This window comes from Phyllostomus hastatus, unplaced genomic scaffold (genome assembly GCF_019186645.2).
Source record: "Phyllostomus hastatus isolate PE091 unplaced genomic scaffold, TTU_PhHast_1.1 phas_contig_159, whole genome shotgun sequence".
NCBI lineage: Eukaryota > Metazoa > Chordata > Mammalia > Chiroptera > Phyllostomidae > Phyllostomus > Phyllostomus hastatus.
This window is the reverse complement of record NW_025333640.1, coordinates 5,560,481-5,577,358: the sequence shown is the minus strand read 5'-3', so window position 1 is coordinate 5,577,358 and position 16,878 is coordinate 5,560,481. Positions and strand designations below refer to the sequence as shown.

The window sequence follows — 16,878 nt, the reverse complement described above, 5'->3', positions numbered from 1 at the left end:
ACTACAGGCAAAAGGACCCGTTAGCTGAGGTGAACAACAAGGAGAGTCAGTGTGGTGCGGCAGAGACTCAAGATCAGCGACACTGGAGGGCAACCAGGAGTCAGGGAGTGATGGGGGTCAGGCTGGGGGAGGGGCCAGGCAGTGCATGGGCTTTCTGGGGGGCCAGCAGGAGGCCCTGCCACGTTCAGACCAGACCTGGTGCAGGCGGCCGGCCGGTCGGGAGGCTGGCTCAGCAGCACTCCGCGTAGGGGAGGAGGAGGACTCGAAGCATGGTGGGCGGGCGGGCGACGCCACCAGGCGACATACCCGCAGGCACAGCTTCTGGGCGAGGCTGGAGGGAAGTTCCTAGAACAGCCACGCGGCCCTCCTCCCCAGGACACGAACAGCACCTCACAGCAGTCTTAGCTTTATTGAACAAGAGTTCCAATCTCTGGAAATGCTTCAAAATTAACTGTCAATTTTGCTGCGAAAGCTACGAATTGATTAGTCAAAAAGAAATCAGCCCCTGGCCGTCCCACTCTGTCCCCCCACGGGACACTAATCATCCTTAGACACAAAGCGATGCACTGATATCCAGAGAATTAGTCACACACGATTCCTCCCGTATCTAAAAACTAGGTCGGATTCGAATCACTGCACTTAAAGAAAATCACCCTTCAGAACAAGGCCGCCGGTTCTGAGAGGCATGGTAGGGTCCCATCTTGGCGCTGAGAGCAGCAGCCCGAAGGGCACATGTCACACCCTAAAGCTTCGCGGCCACTGGCAGGTCCCTGGCGTCGGTTTCCAGCCACTGGACAAGGATCCGATTCACCTCGGCGGGCCTGGAAAGGAAACGCCAGGCTGCTCACCCCGTCTGCACCCACTCGGCCCGCACTAAGTGAACCGCTCACCCGGGAAAAGCTTTACTGAAGGTGAGCGGGAAGTCCCAATGTCCCCCACCCAGAGACCCCCAGCTCCTTACTTCTCTATCTGTGTGAAGTGTCCACAATCCTTAATGTGTCCCCTTTTCAGGTGGGGGATCTGGAAGAAAACACAACCCAGAAAAGTAAATGACAGAACGCAAACGGGCCTGGTTTCAGGTTGGTGCAGAGTGTCACACGGAGCCCTGTGACGAGGCGCCTTCCTCTCGGCAACTCACAGGCCACCCTCCTTTCTGAAAAGCTCTGCATTATTTAGGGGAGGAACGACCATTTACTGAGCAACTACTATGTGCTATGTGCTCTGCATGCATTGCCTATTTAACCTTACCCACAATCCTGTGGGTAATCGGAAAGCCCAGAGAGGTTAGGTAAGCTGCCCAAGGCCAGAGCGGCTGAGCTGAGATTTGCATTCAGGGCCGACCTATACTCATCACAACCATCTCCCTTCAGAATCATTCACTCTCAGCCCCTTTGCTCCTTGGAAACTGCTCAGTAGCTGTTTGGCTCTCGCCATGCAGTCGCAGCTGCATTCCCTTCTCAGGCTTCCCGGCTGGTGGTCTGCATTCAGGGCTGTTTGGCTTCCCCTCTGGAACCTGAACTCTCACAGTGGGTCACAGCCACAGGCGCTGAGGACTGCGGACCTAGAGGGAGCAGCAGTGCAGCAGCTTAGCATACGTGCGTTTCTTCCTGCACCGCCTTGAACCTTGACAGGATGTGGAAAAGGCTGGGGGGAGGCAGAGGCTGCCACTCCCAAGCATGGTAAGCCTCAGTGAGGTTAGCAGTCAGTTACAAGGGGCTGGAAAGGACCAGCTGAAGAACCTGAATTTCTGCAGAAACCCTCGAGGGTCTAGACCAGAGAGACAAGGCCCGTGGGCTCAGAGCTCTCTGGAGCCCCTTCCTCGGCTGGATCCAGAGCCCGCAAGGGGCACTGTGGCAGCATCCCAAAGCACATCCTCCCCGCCGTGCCTGGCGGTGCTAACGAAGCCCAAGCCCAAGGCGGATGAGCTGCTGTGGGCAGCTAGCGAGCCCACGGTCACCCCTCCTGAGAGCTCCCCACTCACCACCAACTTCTACACTTGGAACAGAGTGAGCTTCCAGCCACTGAAGGGGGTTTGCTGCCCGTCACCCCCTTCAGTGGCTCTCACGGCTGTGGGCCCGCACAGCCCAGCCTGGCCAGAGTTTTCAGCAAGACTCTGCGGCCTCATCGAGCTCCGCCGCTCTCCAAGCATGCATGCTCCTCGCTTCTCAACACCCTGTCTGCTCCCGTGTTCTCTCTCTGCCTGCGTTGAGTGCGGGAGTAACTGCAGGGCAGGCAGCTCCTGGAGGGCGGGGTCTGTGTCTTACTCATCTTAACCTTCTCGGTACCTAGCACAGTCCCAACACATTTAAGTGCACAGTAAAAGCCCACGAAATGAATAAATGAATGAGTGAGTGAATGAAGGGCAGACTCCATCAGTACGAGGAGGAGGAAGCATCAGTCATGTTTCTGGCTCCCAAGAGGTGACAGTGATGCTCCTGATGAAGCCCCTTGTCAAGCAAGTGGCTCACCTGAAGATCCCACTCTGTCCTCAGCTGCCGTCTGCCCTCTGGGACCCCTGCCTCCTCCCAGAAGCACCGACGGCCCCAGTGCAGCACCGCCCTTACCCAGTCCTCCATGTGCTTAGACATCGCAGGAGTGAGCACAAAGTCCTTTTCTGCCGTCACCATCAGGGCTGGAATCAGGATCTGGGGAGGGGTGACAGGGAACAGGTGCAGCCACAGAGGGAAGGAATGTCTTCTCTTGTGCCCTCCACAGCTTAGGTCTCCCCTCCCCTGGGGCAAGGAGACGGGCTTCGTTTCCATGCTATGTGGCTCCCTTCACCACTACTCCCTCAAAGGACCCCCAGCAGCTCCACCGTGGCCCTGGCCTTGTGTCTGGCATGCACTGCAAGAAGGTGGCATCACCCTTGCTGCAGGTCCGGAAGGGTGCAGGGAGATAGTAGAAAATGCACACGTCGGTCCCTGCATCCGGGTCCTGGCACAGAGCCCCCGAAACCCCTGGACACTCCTAAGTGACAAGAGCTCTGGGAGCACCTTCCGGTCTAAGGAGGCAACTCGGTGTTTCCTGGGCGGGGCTGGTCCCCCGAAAAACCAAGCCATGATCAGGGGCGCGAAATTTTCAGCCCACCCCCCACTTCTCTAGAGAGGGGAGAGGGCCTGGAAATGGAGTTAACAATTGATCACGGCCCCGTGAGGAAGCTCCATAAAAATCCTAGTACTACGGGGTTCGGAGCGTGTCCACACGCCCATGTGCCCGGGAGGGTGACGCCCTCAGCTCCACAGGGACAGAAGCTCCTGCTCTCGGGACCTTCCCAGACCTCGTCCTGTATATTTCTCCACGTGGCTCCTCACCGGTGTCCTGGATCACACTTTTTGCGCAGTTGGTAAGCGCGAGGAAGGGTTTCCCTGAGTTCTGTGAGCCACTCTAGCAAAGACTGATCAGACCCCAGGAGAGGGTTGTGGGGGCCTCAGATCTGTAGCCAGAGGAGGGTTGGAAGCACAGGTGACAACCAGACTTGCTACCGGTGTCTGAATTGTGTGGTGCCAGGAGGTGGGCAGCCTCATAGGACTGAGTCCTTAACGCGTGGGATCTGACGCTGTCTTCAGGTGGATAGCGTTAGAACTGAGTTAAATCATAGGACACCCGCTGATGTTGCAGGAACTGCTTGGTGGGGGAAAAGCCCTCACACATTTCGTGACCAGGAGTGTCAGAAACAAAGTGTTTCGTGTGAAAGTGGAGGAGGAAAAGACTGGGATTTTCCAACGCAGATGAACTTAGCGCCGTGACCAGCCTGGGTGAGCGTGCACACGCATGTTTAAGTAAGAATGCACGGGCTGGTGCGCTCTGTGCCATGGAACTGAACGGGTGGCCCCAGAAAGGAAAAGAGATACCCTGGAATGGAGATCGATACTCCTTTTCTTTGAATTAGATGAACGCTTCCAACAGACAGCCAAGACCCTCGTGAGTGGCTGGTCAGCCACAACTGTCGTCAGCCTGACACCAGAGGCAGCGAACATGACTTTCCTTTTATCTACCGACGCCTGGGGCACAGAGAGGCCACGCAGCCTCCACGCAGCCTCTGTGCTCACTCCACCGTTATAATTTTCAAACAGCTTCAATTTCTCCCTGACGAGGGAATTTGCACTATTTTATTTTATTTTTTTTGCCTACATGCAGAACCACGTGCTTCTCACTGCACCCGGTCCTCCAAATAATGAAGGACCAGAGCACGTTCCAAAGTGCCTTTGCTGCTGAAACTCACCCTGAGGCTGCTGTTGTGTAAACTCTAGAATGTTCCAGGTCAAAATGCAACCTGGTGGTGGGTGTATGGGAGGGAGTGGGGGAGGAAGAGCACCCAAAAGAAAACTGCAAAAAAGGGGGAGTTCCCAACTTAGATGCCCTCAGGGTTCACCTCCCCAAAGACTGTGTCATTATGTCCCTCCACGCTCAGAATTTGCCCATCAAACTGCAGTTCTGCCATTTTTGTCCATCTAAGATTAGAGTGACGATAAGGATAATGACCATTAATTCAACTACTACTATGTGCTGGGTACTGTTCTAAGCATTTTATGTGCATTCACCCCTGACATCCTTACACAGCTCTATAAGGTGGGCACCATTCTTACAGGGTAGTTAACTGTCTCAGCCAAGGTCACACAGGGATCAGATCCCAGGCTGAATTGCCATCCAGCCCGCCCTTAACCACACTGCCTCCGGACCTAATCCATGAGGCTGAGACCTCATCTGTTTTATGCACCTGGTACCTCCACGGCCCAGCACAGTGCCTGACACATAGAGAGAGGGTGTTCACATTTGAGCAGGTCCACAAGATAACCAGGGCTCCCATGTGAGCTGGGGACTGTGAAAAAGCAATTTTCCATAAGCTTTTCATGTAAGCTGGGACCCCAGGACTCCTATTGCAGACCCAGAGATTGGAAACCACCTTCTGCTCGACAAACAAGGAAACTGAGACTCAGACTGACTTGGTCATGTGATGCAGCCAGAGGCAAGGCCCCATCTCTCTGAGAACACCCAGTGCTCCTACTGCGAACCAGGAGCTCCACGACCTCGGCCACATTTGGGAGTCGCCCTAGACCATCTGCTTCCTGGAGCTGGGGCAGCATCAGGAGACCCGGGCCTTGCAGACTGATGCTGTGGTCACCCAGGCAGACCCCTGCTCTGGCTGTAGCACCACCTTCTGCCGTTTCAAGAGAAGCCTCAGCAAGAGGTCCTAGGGGAGACTCTTGATTGGAGGCACTTCGGGAAGCCCAGAGGAAAAGGACAGAAGGGAGGAAGCTGGCAGGTCAGTCTGTCCACGCCCAGCTCTGACCCAAGGGCATATCAGTTGGTCAGTGGGAAGGGGGCAGGGGAGCCACGCTGCACCAGCACTCACCTTCCTTCCCCTGCCTTTGCAGCCCCACTTCCAGTTCCTGTCTATGTTTCGATACCAGTTCAGGGGACCCCTGGGGGGCAGATCAGGGAATAAAAACAGGAAAGCTTTTAGTCAATGACTATGCTATAGACCCCACCTGGAACCAGCTTCACAGAGAGACGATCTTCTCAGGAGGAGCAAAGTTTCCACAGGGGAAAGAGAACAGAGCCCAGGAGCCAGGTCTCTTGCCCTGCACAAGAGCGTTACACAGAGCAAGGCCTAGTGAGCACAGAGCTCACGGGGCAGCTGCCATGCAGGAGCCAGCCCACAGCATTCCCCACGTTAGCTCGGGGCTGTCATGTAACAGGGCGCGGATCTTGGCTCAGCCCCTCTCCGTCCAGAGGCCACTCCCCTTCCCTGGGAAACCCACTGAAAAGGGACATCAGTGGGTGGTGCAGAGGGGTCTCCTCCAGGACAGGTAAGGCTGGCCGTAGGGCTGGACCTAGAACACTCTCCCGGTCCTCAGGCAAGGTCAGGGTTGGTGCCCTCAGGCCCTCCCGGCTCCCCCTGTGGCCCCAGACCCTGGGAATACTGTGCACAAGCCACATGCCCTTTAGGGACTTTTACCTTTTCCTCCTAAACAAGGAGGAGGTCAGACCAGAGTATCTCTGTGCTCCCTTTCAGAGCAAATCTGTCCCCAAATCTGACTCTCAAATGGTCTCTGCTTGAAGAAGAAGGAGGAGGAAGAGGAGGAGGAGAAGGAAAAGAAAAAAAAAAGAGCCTTAGGGAAGAGCTGTAGGTGGCGGTGGTACAGGAGAAGCTGGGGGCTAAAGGGCTGCAGCCACAGGCGTTCACGGGCAAGGCTGCAGTGTCCCGGGCTTCCGGGGCGGGGCTGACCAGGCCGTGAGTGAGTGACCATGGTTTGGCTCTTTCTGCGTCCTTGGGTTTGAGTGAAGGATGGAAGTGTCAAGAGAGAGGCATAAGGGAGAGAGGAAGGATGGAAATGTGGTGAACTGCAGTGTCCTTGAAGAAACCATGAGCTTCGAGGATTTGCGATATTTAAATATTTGAGGAGCTATGCAAAAAAGGGGCTGTTGGAGCAATTCTTTGTGGTTCCAGAGCAGGGCCCTGAACTTCGGCATAAAAACAGATCTGAGAGAAAGGCATGGAGTAGCTGCACCTGCTGCAACACGGGTGAACCCTGAGAACACCAGCTAAGTGAGAGAAGCCGGAGAACCACAGAGAACCACGTAAGACACTCCATTTACATGCAGTATCAGTACAGGCAAACCCATGGAGACAGAAGGAAGACTGGTGATCACCTTCAAGGACTGGGGCGGGGGCGGGGGGGATGGCACTGCGGGTTGGGAGGGTAGAGGGGAAGTGGGGGCGGGTTGGCTGCAAAGGAAATGGAGTTTCTTTTGGGGGTAATGAAAACGTCCTAAAATGGAACATGGGGACGGCTGCACAGCTTTGTGACTAGACTAAAGACCACTGAGTTTCAGAGAGTGAGTTTTGTGGTGAGACAAAGCTCGCTAAAGCTGTTGAGAGAGAGAGAGAGAGAGAGAGAGAGAGAGAGGGAGGTCTACAACACCCCTAAAAACTTAAGCAATTTTTGAGTCTCTGTGTTTTCCTGGAGAAAGAACTCAGAGCTGTTGTTGGGTTCTCACAGGGGTCATGACTGAAAACAGGTAAAGACATCTGCTCTGAAGGGGCCCCTAAGCATAAAGCAAAACCAGGTGATCTATTCCAAACTAGAGCGGGCAGAGCATTGTAAGGTAGTGAGCCTTCGAACACTGGAGACATGTATGCAGAGGCAGGACAGGCATTCATGGGGCTGTGGTAAAGGGGAACTGGGCCTTACCCTGCACCCTGAGAGCACAGCAGCCCCTCTTTGGGGACAATCTCTCTTCTGTGTTTTGGGTACCCTTCTGTTTACCTGAAACCAGACTTCTTGAACTGCTGCACATAGTACTGAATGTCCTCCTCAGACAGGAGCTTGCTGAGGCTGGGCTCTTTGGGGGCTTTGCGTAAGAGTCCTCCTGCAAAAAGATACTTCTTTTCAATCCCATCCCTGGGCCAGGCGTCCCAGCAACAAACTCTGGCCTTCTGCACTGAGGTTGAGAAGCTCCTAATTGTCTCTCATGTGCCCTGGTGCTCCTTCATTCATTCTCTCTTAACCACGATAAGCCCATCTCCTCTCAGGCTCCAAGTCTGTGCCGTCTCTGTCATTCTGGAATGCAACAATATCACACACACACACACACACGCGCGCGCGGGCCTCAACTTCCAGGAAACGCTCTAGGACTGAGCGTCCCCCTCCTGTCCTGCGGAAACATGCAACCCAGTTCCGGGATGACACCTGTCTTCCCCTGTCTCCCAGCCCTGCCAGCCCCCCAGCTCCCCTCTTCGCCTAGACGAAGCCTTTTCTACACAGCTTAATGAATTACGCCCCTCTTCAGATGTCTCCACTGAGAGCCTTGGAATTTTCACAAGATCTTGACTCCCAAGTTCCCTGAAGGAAAGGAACCCGAGGCCCCGCGGTCAGCCCAGGGCTCAGGCGGGCGGTGTTCCCCTGCGGGGACCCTACGTCGCACAAGTCACAGTTCAGAGCCGGCGGCTGGCTATCGCTGCTCAGAGGAGGTAGATGGAGAAACCCTCATTTAACGCCCAGCGGGCCCCTGCCACGGCCTCCTGTCTCCCTTCCCTCAGAACCTGAGAGCATCTCTTACCGACTTTACGGATGTTGTACATGATGGAAAGAGCCTGCAGGGAGAAGAGTGAGAAATTATGTTACGGGTGAAGTAAAGAAAACAGACTGAGGCAGGTCATCTGAAAACCCTGTCACGCCGAAGACCTACGAGTGCCAGGAGGCTGTTACAAACGTGCCAAACTCCCAAGAGAGACAGGCAAGCCCTCCGGGGCCAAAGCAGAAGCAGCCAGCAACCCAAGCTCTGGGCCGAGGCTGCCCCGCCGAGCGTGCGCAGATCTTGGTGATGTGAGAGGACTCGGGTTCCCCAGCCCCTGGGAGCAAGAGATAGGCCTCAGGTCTGTGGCAGACGGGAAGTCAAAAACGGGACCCTCCCCAGCCTTCCACCGGAAACCTAGTAAGTCTGTGGTCCTTGGCTGAAGGGTGGGCTGGGGAAAAAAAAAACCCACCCGTCATGACAGAGAGATGTCAGAGGACTTGGTCCATTCGGTTTGGTACTAAGAGGAAACCCAAAAGTGTTCACCAAGAAATTCATAGCAGCTGCCTTCACAAGTTTGGAATTACACTGTCTCTATGATTTCAAAACCTCCAAGGTGCAAAGTCAACAACAAAAGCAACCACAAAGTGAGGCTGGGCTGGCGGCACCCCCAGGACGCCTTACAGCAGCAGCAGGAGCTACAGCACAGTAGGGTCGCTTCTTCAACGCTGACTAAGCACACCGGTGCACACTCGGTGCTGCTGAGGCTGAGTTCACAACCAAAGTTACCACACTTCTCTCCCCTCTCCTCTCTCCTGCACATGCACACCCCAGAATCCCACCGCAAGGGACAGCAGACATCAAACCGTGAAATAAGACTTCCCAAGAGCATCAAATAACAGACCTTGCAAGAGAGGGAAGGGGGAAGAGAATGAAAACATAGTATGCTTAAAAGTATTAGACACAGGAAAGAACCTGAAAAACAAGAACAGAACAAGAGATCCAAATGATTGGGGGAAAAAAACAAATACAATTTTCATCAATTAAAAAAAGTTTCCTTGAAATTAAAAAAGAAGACTTCAGAGATGGGTTAAACTGCAGATTAGACGCCCCTAAAAGACCAATAATGGGGCAGACCCAAGGCCAGGTTCTCCCAAGCAGTAACAGGAGTCTCTAAAAGAAAAAAAAAAAATGTCAACCTCGAGTTCCATACTCAAACCATTCTTCAAGACTGAATAGCTATGAGTTCACGACTGCCCGACTGCCGGCAGAACCGCAGAAGAAGGCCCTTCGGGAAGAAGCAAGTGAACCCCGTAGGAAACAGTGAGCCGCTCGAAGTGAGGGAGGCGCAGAGACAGCGGCAGACACGCGGAAGGCCGGGCAGGCGCTGCCCCGTGAGACGAGGCAGTCGGCTGACCTCTAGCGCCTGAGACCGGAGGGGGGCGGTGGTCACGGAGACAAACCATGATGAGCCACTTTGTTTGTGCACGAAAAGATTTAGGGATAGAACTTAATTTTGAGCTTTGATAAACAATTATGCATGCTGAAATGGCAAGGTAAAAATGGTCTAATTTCTCAAGCGCCACTATTATGTAATAGTTCTTTCATTTCAGTTTCAAAGCTTTCGTGACCTTTCCTCCTTAACTCGACTGGTAGAGTGCGAGTCCCAACCCTGCCGACTGCAGCAGTCAGAGGACAGAAGGCCAGAGGGCTGGTGCCCGGACACTTGAGCCCCTCCCCCATCCTCGTAGGGAGGCCACCCAGCGACCTCGCACCACCGCAGCCCCCGCCCCGCTGCCCAGCCCACTCCGACCCTCCGCCTGGTGCCCCTCACCTCATCATGTGCTCTTAATATGCTTTTGAAAGTCCGATCCAGGTTCTCTTCCAGTTCAGCCTCAGCCACTCCCTAAAATAATCAAGAAAGCAAAATGACGGACTCCACAGAAATCTTGGCCACTGCACCCCTCCCCAGTCTGACTGAAAGCAGGACGCCCCACAGTCCATCCCCTCCAGCCCACGTTCCATTAGAAGCGCATTCATCGTGATTTTCATACTGAAACACATTTTTTTAAAAAGGTTCAAATTAAATAACAAGATGCTAACGGCGGCTCCTCCCCTGGGAGGTGGGTTTATAGGTGTGGCTTTCTTTTGTTTTCCAAAATCCCTACCACGAGAAGTATTGCTTGTAATAACCCCTTTAAGGGAACAGGGGGTGGGGGGCGGGGAGCTGGCACAGGAGGAGGTGGGGGACCGAAGGGTGGTGAGAAGAGAAGAGGATTCCAAGGACTCTGAGGAGCCAAGTGGAAAAGCCAAACACTGTTCCGATCACGCATCTCTTTTTGCTGCAATAACTTCAAATCCGACTCCTTCGATTTGGGCGTAAATTTTTATGGCCCATCAGACGCCCATGGATTGCCTCCCTGAGGGCAGCAAGGTTCCTTGTTAAAGAGCTGGGACACAGACCCTTCGTGCTGGCAAATTCCCAGGTCTTCCAGCCTCACAGGAGCCTCCTTACATTTAATTGCCTTATCTACACCTGGTTGTTTGGCCATTTCCAGGAAAACAGGCTAAGGGGTGCAGACAGACAAAACTGAGGTCCTAAGGGTGGGGTGATGGCTAGACGAGGACCGAAGGAAAGTGCCCTAGTTCTGGGGCTGGGGAAGAGATTCTTGCTGGAAATGAAGGGTCTGGATTCATCTTCCCACCACCTCTCCTTCTCACTCAATTCCCTGTCCAGGAGCATTTCCAGACACAAAGAGCAGGGGGGCAGGTGGCATGGGGCTTTAAGATCCATCAGTGGATCGTAACCTACTGGCTCAGGTCTCCTGGCTCCAAGATTTTTAGGGCAGAAAAAGAAAATGTTAACACAATCTGTATTTTCCAGGAATTGAAAGCCCTTGGACCTGAGAGCTGTCACAGAATCAGTGTAAAGAAAGTCAGCTGTCCCTGAGGCACAGATCCGCTGGGGCAGCTGCTCAGAAACAAGAGATCCTTCCTGGACAGTCCCCGAGGGGATCAGTGTTATGGGAAGAAACTGGGTAAGAGTACGGTGGTGTCTTAGTCCATTCAGGCTGCTGGAAGAGAACTGTAAGTTGTGTAGCTTATAAACACAGACATGTATTTCTCACACTCTGCAGGCTGGGACTCCAAGGTCAAGGCACCAGCGAGAGCCCACTTCCTGAGTCACAGATGATATCTTCTTGCTGTGTCCTCACATGGTGGAAGGGGGAAGGGGGCTCTCTGGGGTCTCTGTTATAAGGGCATTAATTCCATTTACGAGGGCTCCACCCCCAAGACTTGATCATCTCCCAAAGGACCCACCCCCTATTAACACCACATCGGGGTTACCATTTCAACATATGAATTTGCAGGTTGGTGGTAGGGAGGGGTAAACACAAACATTCGGTCTACAATAGATCAACAGTAACTTGTCGATCTATTCTTCTCCTCCTTTCTGCTGCTCGCCCGAACGTACCTGGGAACAACTAAACTGGATTGCAGAATGTTTTCTGAAAGGATGCCCTGCTTCCCCACCTCTCTTACTTACTATATTGTAACATCCACCAAGAACACTCGCATCCTTCAGACTGCCTTCAAGAAGCCTTCTGCACCTGTCCCAAATGCTGCCTTCTCCCTGAAGTCCTGCCTTCCCCTATCACTGTAAAATCCCTCTGCTCTCCTTGGACCCCAGGGGACCTTTCATGTGCTCCCCCCTGAGCACCCGGAGAGCAGGAAGTATCCACTCATCTTATCCCCAAGATTATCTGTGACTGGCAGAGTAGAGGCTGACATTATGTTTGTTTCTCTCCCCCTAGTAATGTTCCCGGAGAGAAGGATCCTAGAAGTGAGGTCAATAAAGCGTTATAGTGACCGGCGGCCCTCTGTCCCTGCATGCTCTAAGAGGTCCCCCTCCACTGCACTTCATTTGTTCTGCACATTGCAAAGCACGAGAGCACTGGATCTACGAGCTGCCAGCACGGGATGCATCTGTCATCAGGCAGTGCTGGGACTGCAGTCTGAGACTTGCTGAGGAAATTGATGTTGGTGTGTTAATTACAATCCCCTCATACGTGTAAGATTCAATTATGATGGAGAATCAATCACGACCTTCTGCTACGAGATGAATGCAGAGGCAAAAAATAGCTACGGAAGGAAGCACGTTTTAAGAGGTCGATGGCAGCCGCAGTCCGCCCAGCACGTCGCCGTGGTCATCACTCTGATTTACAGAGAGCAGCCCCCATCCATCCCAGAACCACGGCGGTTCATGAGCTCAGGGCGCATCTCAGTGTGTGCAGGCCTCTCCGTAGGTCCAGAGGTCTGGACAGGGCTTTGGCCCTCAAAGGGTCCTTGAAAGAGCAAACAGATGCCAAAAGAATCAGTAAAAAAATCAAAGGGGGCCAAAGGTAACTAAGTCTGCGCACCCACAGGAGAGTGCGTCCGGTGGGCAGAGCATGAAGACTCAGGTCAGGGCAGAAAGGGAGAAGCCAGTAATGTTTGTGCTCTGGCTGCGTGCCCCACTAATGGCGTCAGCTCTCTGTAACTTACAAAAATTCTTTTTCAAGTTTTACAGAACAATGTCAAGGCAGCAGGATGGGGAACCTCCCTCTGTGCCACCAAGCATAGGACTTAAACAAAAGACTTTAGAATTCTACAAACATGGCTTCAAGCCCCAGTTCTGAGAGTTATTAACTGGGTGACTTAATCTTCCAGAGCCTCAGTTTCCTCATCTATACAATGGGAGTTTTATTTCCTATAATGCCTGACATATAAGAGGAATGCCAATAAGTGGTTATCATTGTCATCATAATTATTATCTCCATCACTAAAGTTACCGAATTGCATCAGAATTGTCTACTTTTGGTCCTGGATCCCTCGCTGGCCTGCTAATTTCTTAGGGACAACACAGTGTACCTTCTTCACATTCTCATTCCCGCCACCATAGCATGGTAAGAGGAAGTAGCCAACCAAGGCTAGATGGGTGGGAAGGAGAGAGGGGAGAAGGGAGGACAAAAGGGAAGGAATGTGCAATGAAGACTTGGGAGGGAGTATCTTCTAAATGACCACGTGAGTTGTGGCTTCATTTTTCTGCACTCCACTGCACACCCATATTCACCAAACAAGGTAATTCACCTCCAGCTCTGAGGTGGAGCTGAGCACCGACCCCCAGAACAACACCACATAAAGGCGTTTGATCTACCATCGCCCAAAGGCTACCACCTGGGGCAGGGAAGCTGAAGAAAGTTCTAGGTCCTAAAAGAAACTCCTTAGAAAGAAAGCCTTTGGAATTCCATGAATCCTGGAGCTGTCTCAGAGTACTCTGAGGGTGTTTAAGAATAAAGATTTCCTGCTAGGCAACTTAGAAATGGTGTGAATGACTTGAAGAAGAAGAAATCCACCTTAGAGAATTCATCAGAATCTCTTAGCCGTTCTTACTAACCACATCCACTTCTCTCCCTGCTTCTTTATTTTACACTTGACATCACAGACACTCCCAGTGACAAGGAAACATCTAATTCTGTCCTCCTTGGTTTCTGTGGCTTCCAGACCAGCACCTCCAGCTTTGCCCTTACTCCTGAGACACATTTCCACATGTCCATGGGGATATCATGCCTCACTCTTCAACGTGATCATTACAATGAACATTAAAAACCAATAAAGAAAACGCAGCACTTGGTGAAATACATTTTTCATGCATACCCCAGTGTCATCACACGTCACCCTACTGGTTTGAAGAGTGACCCCAAAGGATAGGCCAAGACCAAACGCCCAGGACCTGTGAACCCGACCTTACTTGGAAATGGGGTCTTGGTGGATGTAGTTAAGTTAGGATCTCAGGATGAGGGGTGGACGGCCAAGTCCAGGAGCAGTGAGGGTTTCTGGCAGTCAGCAGAGGGTGGGAGAGAGGCATGGACAGAATTCTCCCCCAGAGCCCCCTGAAGGAACCAAACCTGCTGAGGCCTAAATTCGGACTTTCATCCACCAGCACTGTGAGTGAACACATTTCTGTTGTTTGAAGTTCTGGCCGTGTGTTACGGCAGCCTCGGAAAACTGATCTACCACTTCGAGGGGTCTCTTGATGTGAGGGGTAGGGAAGGAAGGACAAGGCTGAAGGTCTGCAGAGCCTCTGAGTCCCCTGGGGCCCACTGAGCAGCCGGAAGACACGGGTGCTGACCACAGGGTGGAGGAGGCAGGGGTTCCCAGGAGCCAAAGCACCCAGACTTCTCCTTACACCCCGTCTTTATTCCCATGCATATACTCAACTCACTGTCAGAGGAGCCCCAGAAAACTAGAGTATGATAAGCCCAAGTTCGTTTGGACTTTTCACCCGAGTGCTGGCAGGGACAGAGGTCTTGACTGCCTTATCTATCAGGGAGGTTCCTGCAGCCGGGAGGACACAGCGGGCCGCCTTCTCCAGCTCAGATTCCGACAGGCACCTCCTCCCTCTTCACCAGCCCAGGGGGACTTCCCTTTCACCTTCCCTTGTGTTCTTTCCAGGACGCAGACTAGGCCTGCTGCAGAAGATGCCCTTAATTGGGCCTATTGTTTCACGGCTAAGACAGTAGGGACGGCCACTTAAATCTAATGGCAGCTCATGCCAAGCGGGAGCCCAGGCAGCTGGTGCAGCTCTACGGCTGAGACCACAAGACACCAACTCAGGGCAGAGATGGGCGGGTCCCTGGAGCTGGTGGGCTGGGGCCAGCCAATCTGACTCGGGCTCTGGCTACCCCGATAATTACTTGAATTCCTCTGAAACTCGGGGCAGAGTTCTCTCAAAACAGGCCAGAAAACATGGCTGGGTGGCTGTCCCTGGGGCTGAGGATGCCAGTGGGTGGAGGCGTCTGACACCCGGGCAAAAAGTGGAAACTGTTTATTATTACTCTCTGCAGCTTGGCGGGGCAGGGGGTGGGGGGGTCAGGTCTCAGAGGGGCTGTGAAAAGGCCTGAGACACTGTGACGCCGCCTCCCCTGGGAGGCCCCTTCTGCTCGTCACGATGGCACCGGGTCGGGAAGGCCATCCTGAGGAGAGAGAGCCCGCAGGCTGGGGTGTGATCTTGTTCGGAGGTGGGTTACAAATGGTTAGGCTGGAAGTGAGGACTCCAGTGTGAGGCCCATCAGTATATGGTTCTTCCCACTAGAACATAATACAACCCACATCAGAAAACAAAAACGAAATGCCAACAGTTCCTCCCAGGGAAGGCACCAAAACAAAACCATGACAAAGACTGGTGAGGGGGGCAGCTCACGGTGGCACGTTCTTTCCCAGTGTGTGATTCCATCAAAGTCGTATTCCTCAATGGAAGGTTGGTTACGTGAATGATTACGGTCCATCTTGATTATGAAGCACCAAGCAGCCATTAAAAGGGATGGAGTAAATCTTGCCCTGGCTGGTGTGGCTCAGTGGATTGAGTCCCAGCCTGAGAACCAAAGGGTCACCAGTTCAATTCCCAGTCAGGGCACATGCCTGGGTTATGGGCCAGGTCCCCAGTGGGGGCGTGTGAGACGCAACCACACATTGGTGTTTCCCTCTCTCCCTCTCTTCCCCTCTCTCTAAAAATAAATAAATAACATCTTTTAAAAAAACAGGAATGAGGTAAATCTCTATGTACTGCAGGAAAGTCTAAGATCTATCAAATGAAAAAGCAGAATGACTCAAATTATATCAAAAGTTATGTATACCCTCATGTACATGTGCACTGAAATATTCTTTAAAAATGGGAAGTACCAAATTATTTATAGTAGCTAGTTCTAGATGAGTGAAGGGGGATTTAACTTTTTATTTTACATGACTAAGTGTTTTCTTTAAAGTAGCAAGCATAAATTGCCTAAAAAATACAGGATGTAACAAATCACCAGCTGTCCCTGTAGCCTGAGGGAGGGAGTTAGGGTGCTCCAGGGATTAAGGAGGACTTGAGGCTGTGAGGGAGAAAGATCATTTGTGGAAGTACCCTTCAGCCAGGCAAAACCCTCTGCCATGACCAAGACCTAAAATTTCCTTTCCCTACATTTTCTCTCTATTCCCTAGTTTCTCAGCTGGTTAAATACCTAAAAGTAAGTTTTGGTGCTTGAAATCTGACTATAGTTTGTTTTATGGTTCCATACACATGTGTGCATGGGTACGTGAACACGCACATGTGGGTACCATACACCACACAACCCAAATAAAAATGCACCTGTACTTCTTCCCATCTAGGGGGCACTTCCTATCTAGGAAGAAACGAAGATGAACCAGCACTGGGAGATGGGAGAGGGCAGAATTAATAGGACACACTAGACACGTTCTGATTTGGGGCGGGACAAAGAGGCTCTGAGATGTCCCCAGCTAAGCAAGACATGAAGAATCTTAAGATTTAAAAAACTGGAACAGGTCCTACTAAAATTACTCAGCTGATTCTTAGTCTTTGCTGCCCAGAGCTGCCTCCTTGTCCTTCCTTTCTTACTAATACAAATGCAAAGCCTATTATCCCTTCTCTGGGAAGCAAAGAAAAAGACACCTTTTTTTTTTTTTAAGATTTTATTTATTTGTGTTTGGAGAGGGAAGGGAGAGAGATAGAGAGAGAGAGAGAGACATCAATGTGCGGTTGCTGGGGGTTATGGCCTGCAACCCAGGAATGTACCCTGGCTGGGAATCAAACCTGCGGCACTTTGGTTCGCAAGCCTGTGCTCAATCCACTGAGCTACGCCAGCCAGGGCGCAAAAAGACACCTTTTAATAGTGGTTCCCACCAGATTTGGCAAATTCCCAGGACAAGACAGTGAACACATGGGCTAAGGGTTCAAAGGGCTGGGGGTGGGGCATTGGATCTAAACCTGGAATTTGTCTAAGCCGCACCCTGCAGCGTGCTCTGCAAATAGGAGCAAGA

General features: G+C 52.3%; 1 protein-coding gene across 2 annotated transcripts in view; it reads right to left on the bottom strand.

Moving 5' to 3' along the window:
• Positions 1-390: 390 nt before the first annotated feature.
• EPHX2 (epoxide hydrolase 2) overlaps positions 391-16,878 on the bottom strand; it is a 50,820-nt gene continuing 34,332 nt past the window's right edge. For both annotated transcript variants that reach the window (XM_045830962.1, XM_045830963.1), the window contains 7 exons: positions 9,854-9,925; positions 8,065-8,098; positions 7,272-7,374; positions 5,354-5,423; positions 2,565-2,645; positions 962-1,020; positions 391-821 (listed from right to left, as the gene is read on the bottom strand). In XM_045830962.1, coding sequence (XP_045686918.1) covers positions 743-821; positions 962-1,020; positions 2,565-2,645; positions 5,354-5,423; positions 7,272-7,374; positions 8,065-8,098; positions 9,854-9,925 — 498 coding nt within the window. In that variant the 3' untranslated portion in view covers positions 391-742. The remainder of the gene's footprint in view (positions 822-961; positions 1,021-2,564; positions 2,646-5,353; positions 5,424-7,271; positions 7,375-8,064; positions 8,099-9,853; positions 9,926-16,878) is intronic.